This window comes from Papaver somniferum, chromosome 3, assembly GCF_003573695.1.
Source record: "Papaver somniferum cultivar HN1 chromosome 3, ASM357369v1, whole genome shotgun sequence".
NCBI classification, from domain to species: Eukaryota; Viridiplantae; Streptophyta; class Magnoliopsida; order Ranunculales; family Papaveraceae; genus Papaver; species Papaver somniferum.
Window position 1 is genome coordinate 226,911,479 of NC_039360.1, and position 9,501 is coordinate 226,920,979.

Genomic DNA, 9,501 nt, shown 5'->3' on the forward strand with positions numbered 1-9,501 from the left:
ATGAGAAGAATGAAGTCTTGAGATATAAGGATCGCCTTATGATGCAAGGTTTCTCACAACGCCGTGGGATTGATTACGAAGAAACGTACTCTCCTGTAATGGACGTCTTAATGTTCCGTTACTTAGTTAGCTTAGTAGTTTCATAAGGACTTGAAATGAAGCTTATGGATGTGGTTACCGCATATCTCTGTGGGGATCTTAATACAAAGATATTCATGAAAGTTCCAGATGGAATTCCATTGATCAAATCAAGTAACTCTAAACCACGGAGTGCGTTTTCAATTGAGTTGAAATGATCACTTTACGAATTAAAGTAATCCGGGCGGATGTGGTATACCCGTCTAAGTGATTACTTGATTGAGAAGGGATACACAAATAATGAATTGTGCCCCTGTGTGTCTATAAAGAAAACAAGTTCCGATTTTGCAATTATAGCTATCTATGTCGACGACATGAACATAGTAGGTTCTCTTGATGAAATAAGAAAAACCGCAAGATATTTGAAATTCGAATTTGAGATAAAATATCTTGGGAAAACTCGGATGTACTAGGAATTGAACAAGAACATCGATCTTGTGGAATATTAATACATCATACTGCATATGTCCAAAAGATAATCAGGCAATTTAATATGGACAAAGTGCACCCTGCTAGCACTCCTATGGTTGGTCGGAATTTATATTACACAAGGATCCATTTCGTCCAAAGGAAGATATGGAAAAGTTGTATTCAGAGCTGAATATCCCTATATAAGTGCAATAGGCGCATTATTGTACTTTACACAATGTACTCGACCAGATATCTCGTTCTCAATGAACTTGTTAGCTAGATATAGCTCGGCATGAACGCAGCGTCATTGGAATGGCATAAAGAATATATTTAGATACCTAAAGGGAACCATTGACTTGGGTTTGTTTTATCCCTACGAAGATGAAAGGAGAGCTGTTAATGTAATTGCGACTCCTTACACCAAGACCCCAAATAATGTTTTGGTTGGTTTTGCTGATGCTGGGTATCTCGCAGACCCGCACAAAGGTCGATCACAAACTGGATATGTGGTCACTATCGGGAATACAACGATATTCTGGAGATCGACCAAGCAAACCCTTGTGGCTACCTCCATGAACCACTATGAGATCATTGCCCTACATGAGGCGGTTCGTGAGTGTATATGGTTAAGGTCTATCATTACACATATTCGAGGGACATGTGGTTTGAGTTCTACCACCAAAGAGCCAACTTGCATTTATGAAGATAATGCATCTTGCATTGAACAAATGAAGCAAGGGTATATACTAAGGTTGATAATACGAAACATATATCACCGAAGTTCTTTTACAATCAACAACAACAATGTCTTCTAAACATTCAAGTCATTAAAGTAAGGTCTGACGAAAATGTGGCGAACTTATTTACTAAGTCATTACCTAAGTATACATTTAAGAAACATGTGAGAAGTATAAGACTAAAGAGATTGTCCGAACTTCCATGACTACATTTGAATCTCCCATGACTGTATTGACTAAAGAAACTGTCCTGCATCAAGGGGAGCACCCTGATGTAGGGGTGTAAATTTTGCCCGGCAGCCCAAGGCCCAGTACTGTCCGCCCTGTCCCATGATAGCCCATGGGTGCCCGTGGCCCATTACGGGTTGGCCCGACCTAGCCCATTTAAATAAGAGGGCCGACACAGGCCACAAGTCAATTTTTCTTGTCCGACCCAATACCTTCCCTATTAGCCGGTCAATGTTACCCGCCCCTATTATCCCGTCAATGTCATCCATTTGCCTAGCCTAAGTGACTATTCTCATTTTTTATATCCTAGAATATACTTGGGTACATATACTTAATGCAGTCAATCCTCATAGTTCTCATATATATTTCTTAACTTTACTCCATAAGAATCATATAGAGAAAATATTGAGCAAAATCTAAGGTAGTTTCCTTTTCTGATGATTCAATTCAGGAAAATTTTATAGGAAGTTTGGTTTACCTTGTTCCCATATCATTCTCGTATTTGACTATTAATTTTATGTAAAACTTGTGTATTATTACATTATTTTATTTTTATTTTTAGCAATATATATTTGTAATATTCAAGGCCCTCCCAGCCCTACCCGCCCGAGCCCAAAATACAAAACAGGCTTGGGCAGGCCTTGGGTATTAACTGTAGATAAATAACCCTGCCCGCCCAGCCCTTTTAATTTCATGGTTAAGAGATTTTCTGGCCCGCCCTGTACCGTCCCATTTAATAATTAGGCCGGGCTACCCGGCCCGGCCCAATTTACACCCCTACCCTGATGGTATGTTGAACTCATTTCCTTCACCGAGGTTACTTTTTCCCACTGGGTTTTGTTACTCGGAAAGGTTTTTAACGAGACAACAATAATACCATGATACAAATCATGGGGATATGTCGATATCAGGGGGAGCATCTAACGATTTGATTTTGACGTAAAGGGTGTGTTGCACTCTTTTCCTTCACTGAGATTATGTTTTCCACATAGAGTTTTATCACTCGGAAAGGTTTTTCATGAGACAACAATAGCACCGGAAATATAAATTCTCAGTTGAGGTTATTTTTATCCAAATGTTCGGGTTTTTTTTCCAGCCAAATGTTTCCTGACAAGTTATACAAAGGAGAAAAGTCTTAACAGTTGACTACATTCTGGAAGCTCAGATATCATATTTTTCCTTCGACCAGGTTTTACCTCGACGAATTTTCCTGGCAAGATTTTGACAACGCAATGAGTTTGTAATGGTGGTCATCCAAGGGGGAGCGTTGTAGTAACATGTGTCTGACCACTACCTACATGTGTCATAGTGCATGCACATGTCTCCCTCATGCTTGACACATGTTGTCCTTTCTCTTTCACTAACTATCCGGTAATGGGAATAACTAGCCTCTCTTACTTTGTTATGTGTACTCTGAGAAACATAATGAATGAGAAGTATATCTGATTCTCCTTCTCTTTTGTCTCCTCCATCCAACAAACTTAAATAATATTTTTTGTTTTATTTTTTCGTGGACTCGATCAAAATATAATCATTTTTATTTTGGTTCCCGCCAGAAACGATAGTAAACAACGGATAAACCGACAGAATCGAAAACATCTGATGGTTCCCGCCTCCATAAAGATTAGCTTGGGGCTAGTTATTTTGTGTGCGTCGGTTTTCGTTGTGTTTACTTTTATTGATACTTTCGCCATTTTTGAGTTTCGAATCGGTTTTTAAAATTAAAGGGTAGTGTAGTCATTTGAATTCATTGGCATCTCTGTGCAATGGCGGACCTAATCACATCATGGTGCCCCAAAAAATAAATCTAACATCAATGGGGAAGAGCCTGAAGCAAGGTGTTCCCAACTTCACGAGTTGAAGGTTCAAGAGAAATCATCTGCTGGGAGTTTGTTCTTTGTATTGGGCAATCCATGTAGAATTAATTCGATGTGGAAGAAATATTTCGTATTGTTTCAGGATTTCAGCATCACCTTTATTCCCAAGTGATTTGCAAAAATTTATTTTTGTTTGGAGCCCCAATTTTTGAATTATTAGGGATTGAATTGCAAAAGGATCTGAGAAAATGAATGAAATCACTAATTTGAATCAAGCAAACCATTGCAGTTGGTCGTTGCAAGGTGTTATAGCAGTCCGCATTGACAAGGTTAGGTTTTATATTGGGAATTTTAAATGCTTTTATGAAACCCAATGGAGACCGAGCTCTTACAGCTTTTTAATGGAGGTGGTGACTGGTGAGGAATCATCTGATAGGAGGAGAATGCTGTGGAAGGTTTCAGCTCATGAAAGTCTGGATTTACTGGGGAAATTACAAGAATCAGGTAATGAGATTGGTTTGTTTAATCAGATTGCTTCTTTAGATTGTTTTGTTTAGGTAAATACTGTTTGTTTAATATAACATTGTCAATCCTATCAGGGTTCACTATAATTCTGTGACTCGGTCACTTTCAGTTGTTTTTAGCTGATTAATTTTAGTGCTTCTTGCGAAGTTTCACCCCTTGAAATCACGTCACTAGGTAGCATAGTTTTCAACCCCTTGAAATCGCACTGGAACGTGATATGGAAATACACTCACTGAAACAAACAGTTTGAGGGAGTCTGGATGTCTTCTATGAATTTTCCTGCATATAATGATATGTTTCACTGAATCAGTTTGAGGAATTCTTCCTCTTGTTTCGATTTTGACTGAGACGTACAAAGATAATGTATGCCACGGATGTTTCCAATATATGGAGGCGCAGGTTTTCAAGTTATTCTGTATTTTCGCCAATTGACTTGATAATGAAAATTTCAGTTATCAAATGATATACTTGGTATTTGAGTCTAGCTATAGCTTGGTAACTTTTGATTCTTTTTCATTTTCCCCATTTTACTATTTCATTCAGTTAATCACTCGCTTTTGTTTGGTTTTCTTGAGTCTATTCGAAATGCTTCACCCTGTGCTTGAAATGCTTTAGAAAAATATGTTTGGCCTTCAGATTTCAGTTTCTTGGGTTTGATTTGCAGAGGGCACAAGTTGCAGTAAGACCAGTCGAGGTTCTTTAATTCATAATCACAAAAATAAAGCTAGAATGTTATGTCAAGAGCGGTGATAGTTGGAAGGAAATCAATCTTTGAGACTGCGCTCATGCTGCTTTGTACACATTGATATCCAGCTGTAGCTCGAAAGTTGAAAGTAAGTCTTCCTTTTAGTATTAACTTGGTATAATTTCTGATGCTTTCCCTTTGGCTAAAAACCAATAATCACTGTGCTCTGAAAGACCCTTTTATTAAACTTGAGTTTGTGGAGGTACCATCTATTCTTTTTCTGAGGCATTTTTCAAGTGTGACTATGTGTTCTTGCCGAAATTTACTGCTAGGCATCTTCCTGGTGCAAAGTTGCTAACATGTGCTAAAATTTTAACTAGTTTTTTAATTCTTGAAGCATCATAAAAGCATATTCTTTATAAACCTCCGATTGAAATGTTTCTTAACCAATCAAAAAAGTTAAATTATTGCTAACATTTGCGTGTCCTCAAGATCAAAATGATTTCAACTATGCTTATTTTGGAAACAGAAGTCGTGGATGTTGGAAATTAAGCTCCATAACATTTATGCTTTAGTAGTACTAAAAATCGTATATAGCTAACTTCCTGCTGAAATCAGAACTGGAACCTAGTATTAACATACTTTTCTACAAAACATATAAACAACACCATACTCAGCAAAAACACTGCATACGATTCATACTAGAACAGATTGACAATAAGGAAATAGAGAGCAAGCACAACACCAATAACTTTCATGACTTACATCAACTTCTAATTCCTCAGATTACGTAGTGATGGATGAAAACAAATTTTACGCGCAGATTATAAAAAGTCTAACTATGGAAACCTTACAATGGATTGCGTAAAAGGCCTAAAACGGAGGTTGACTGAAATATTACTCAAATCTAGCATTTTCATGCTGTGATGGTTATATGAATCTAATTTCCGTGTAACAAAACAAAAAAACTGGTGAGTTTTTGAATCTTTCGACTGTTTCTTTGTTTCAGTACATTTGCACCACTACTCTTTCTTTGTTTAATAATTTTGTCAAATCCTTCACTTCGTTCTTAAACCAAGTCAACAATTTTAAACAAATCTCATTGTAAATCTATATGAAAACTTTCATCTGTTCCTAACCCATTCATCCTCTTCTGTTTTAATTAGAATAATTTGCATAAAAGGTCATCATGGTTATTATTGTTGAGATTTCGGGTGATAATTTGTTGCCTGAAATTTCTTCACCAACATCATTTTCGGCAATTTCTATTATAGCCAATAATACTGATCTTTTAAGTCAAATTCTCTCGTGTCCACCACTGAAAGCTCTCGCATCTTCTAAATCTGTATCCAAACAATGGCTTTCTATCATCTCTCAACCACTTTTTCTTCAAAACTATTGCCTTCAAAACCTCCCCTCACTCGAGGGATTGTTCTTAGCAAAAAGTTTTTCACTTTTCGACCAAGACATAGAATATATTGTTCTTGATGGAAAGGTCACTGAATCTGCTCCCTTCAAAAATTTAAGTTTTGGGATTGTTCAAGCAAGGATAAAGATTGAACAATCTTGTAATGGTCTCTTTTGTTTCAGAAGTACCAGGTCAGCCATTGGTCGACCAACATACTACATCTACAGTCCCCTTACAAAGCATTTCAAGGTATTGTCAAGACCTCAAATGAAATGACGTGGTTACCTTTGGGTTTGCAGTGCTAGCTTAGGTTTTGACCCTCTCCAATCACCTCATTACAAAGTTGTCTGCGTTTGGAGAAATGATATGGTTAGTCATCATATGGAAATCTACTCTTCCGGTACAGACTCTTGGTGGATTTCTGAATGTCCTCTGCCTGCACCTAAAATTATGTTCTACAGTTCTGGTGTTTTTTGGAATGGTTCATTGCATTGGATAAGCTTGCGAAATTCTTCCTTCTATTTTGATATTGATCAAGATGTAATAAAGGTAATGCCAATGCCACCTATCAATCCTGGAATTGATAAAATTAGGGTCGAGTACTTTGGGGTGTGCAAAGGTCATTTGAACCTTATTCAGACGAGTGGTTCAACCGCGACTAGGTTTGACGTCTTGGAGATGGAGAGTGATTAAAGTGGGTGGAATGTGAAGTATCATGTTAATCTTGAAGCACTAACAAATTCATACTTCGAAAGACCAGAGTTACTGAATCATTCTAGATTCTCAGTATTACTTGTTCATGAAGAAGAAGAATCATCGTCATTGGTGTTACAGATACAAGATAAGATCATTTCTTATGATATCAGGAGCAGAAGATTCGTCAAACTGCACAATTTATCACGACTTCAGGGAAATGTTCCGAAATTGTACCGATATTATGATGCCTATCAATATATTCCGACACTTTCTAGTGTTTGATTATTGTCCTGCCTTTATTTTATGTGTATGTCAATGTAATTGTTTGATCCAAGAAGTTTGGTTACTATTAATAGAATGCCCTGTGTTTTGTTCCCATTCTTGGTCCCAAATGCTTAAGACTCTTTGGCTTGAATGCATTTTTGGTTATTTTCCGGGTAACTTCTTAATTTCTTTAAATTCAATATCAGTTATACATAATCAACCCATTTTGCATTTTTTCTGTTCATTTGCAGTTCAAATGCTGTGTTTTTGCTGAGGATATACATGATGAGAAAGCAGGAAGACATTTTATCGGTACCTGTTCCGGGTAGCATATTGGGTATGTGTAGTCTCACTTCTCTCTAAATTATTGGTTAGATGAATATATTAAGCAAATTAAAAAATGTCTTCCTTCAGCCATAAATCAGACTGGTTATTCATTTTTATGATATCTAACTAGATGTCTAGCTTGCATAGCATATCTAAACAGTGTAGATGATGTCCATATTTACTGCTTCTACGAAGTTTTTTGAGCCAGATTTAATCAAGCCCGATTCAGATGAGTCAGCTACATAAGCAAAACTCAGTGAATCTCACAAGAAGGGTTGTGTCATCTTCCTTATACTAATAATTTATATACTTAAATATGGTCAGACTTAACCATTAAGGCATAGCTCTTATATTAATTCGGATCTGAAAAATTCATAAACAGAACCCTTCCTCTGTACCCTTGAAAACATTCAGTAAGGAAATTTCCCAATATTTCATTGTTCTTAATGAGTTTCTTATCCTTGAAACAGCTCCTTCAGTTCTCGACACTTCCTTCTGAAAACTTATCAAATGAGAATTCGTTATCGTTGACATCTCTATCTTCAGCATCATCGACTCAGGTTAGTAGCAACATTGATCTGTTAAGACAAATTCTAGTGTGTTTACCAGTGAAATCCCTGCTCAAATTCAAATCTATATCAAAAGAATGGCTTTCTATAATTTCCAGCCAGGATTTCATTCGTGATCATTACCTAGTTCGAAACCGCAGTTTCCCGTTAGTCCCTCGATTATTCATTCTACAAGTGACTGTGGGCTTCTCGCCCAAAAGTTCTAAAATTAAATCTTATTATGGGAGACAACCTTCTGGAATTATTCCCTTTAAAACTTTCGTTTTCTTCCTTCATGAAAGAAAATTCAGCAAATCATCAGCCGCATTTGAGACCCTTGCTTTCAACAATGATCCATCAGATATAAAAATCATTCACTCTTGTAATGGTTTATTCATTTGTAGGAGCTACAGAACATATTACGGTGATTTCAATTATGACGTATATAATCCTTCAACAAAGTGTTTCAAACCTCTTCATCCATCTCCGTTTAGAAAATCAAGCGTTTTAAAAAGGATTTGCAGCGTTAACATGGTTTTCGATCCCCTTAGATCAAATTACTATGAAGTTATATTTATTTGGAGTTCCAATGATGGAGATACGTTTCAGATTGAAACATACTCTTCGAAAACAGGTTCCTGGAGATTACACCGAGATGGGTTCTCTGCACCAGTGAATATGTTTTGTAGTCCTGCTGGTGTGTTTTGGAATGGTTCGCTTCATTGGATTAACAGAGAGTGTTCGTTATATTTTAATGCCAGTCAAGAATCGCTAAAGACAATGCCATCACCACCAATACCTGCTGATGGATTTGACAGTAAGAAGGTTAAATGTGAGTATTTTGGAGCGTGCAATGGACATATGTATTTTGTGGAGGTTCATCATTCTAATCCAACACAATTCGATATCTTGGAAATGGATATCGATTACACAGGCTGGACTGTGAAGTATCATGTCGATCTTCAAGAACTGGCAATTGCCTACCCAAAAATGGTTCGAGCAGATTATGATTTTTCTATACTGCTTATCGAAGAAGATGATGTATCGTCAAATATATTGATAAATATACCAGATAAAATTATATCTTACGACCTTAAGGAAATGAGCTTCAAGAAACTGCACGATTTGCCAAGCATTCCTACCGGTGGTGCTCAAGTTACAGCTCCAAGATATAGTGCTTACCGATACGATGAATCCCTTGCCTGTGTTTGATTGCATCTTGCATGTTTTTATTCATTCAGAGTAATTTATGTTGTCTCTTAATTTTGCATTGTCTGCACTCTGCTCTTTGTATTTGATTGTATCTTGAAATTTGGAAATGATAGATAGATATCGTTGTTTGTCAGAACTAAAATTTGGAAGGTGAAATAAATTCAGTTTATAGGTAATTTCTGTGTTTTTGTTAGAGTTCTCTAGACTGATATACAGAAATCTCGGTTGAAAGGGAAATTGGGTTGACAGTTGAGATTCCACCAGAATTGATTCATGCTTTAAATCTCTGCAACTCGAGGTAGAGAAACTTCCATTTGCTGCTATCACTAGGGGTGCAATTTTTCTTGCTACAACATGTCCAGGGACACAGTTAGCGTCCTTTTACTGGCATGGCCTAGGCCAAAGTTAAGTGGGAATTTTAAGGGTTCATTGCACCCTCAATTTCTACCCATGGGACACGCCCCAACTCGAGGTACCTTGCCCAACGTCACCTGGTAAGTTCCAG

General features: G+C 37.1%; 1 protein-coding gene and 1 long non-coding RNA gene across 3 annotated transcripts; both read left to right on the forward strand.

The window, feature by feature from the left end:
- Positions 1 to 3,061: 3,061 nt before the first annotated feature.
- On the forward strand, positions 3,062 to 7,023 carry LOC113358837. 2 transcript variants are annotated; one of them, XR_003364760.1, is made up of 4 exons: positions 3,062 to 3,835; positions 4,521 to 4,689; positions 5,327 to 5,512; positions 6,132 to 7,023. It is a non-coding gene; the product is annotated as an uncharacterized LOC113358837 (long non-coding RNA). The 2 variants fall into 2 exon arrangements; XR_003364759.1 differs by having other exon boundaries at positions 5,365 to 5,512.
- Positions 7,024 to 7,682: 659 nt separating this feature from the next.
- LOC113360761 (F-box protein At5g07610-like) lies at positions 7,683 to 8,996 on the forward strand. Its single transcript, XM_026604226.1, has one exon. The coding sequence runs from the start codon at positions 7,683 to 7,685 to the stop codon at positions 8,994 to 8,996; it is 1,314 nt and encodes a 437-aa protein (XP_026460011.1).
- Positions 8,997 to 9,501: the final 505 nt, after the last annotated feature.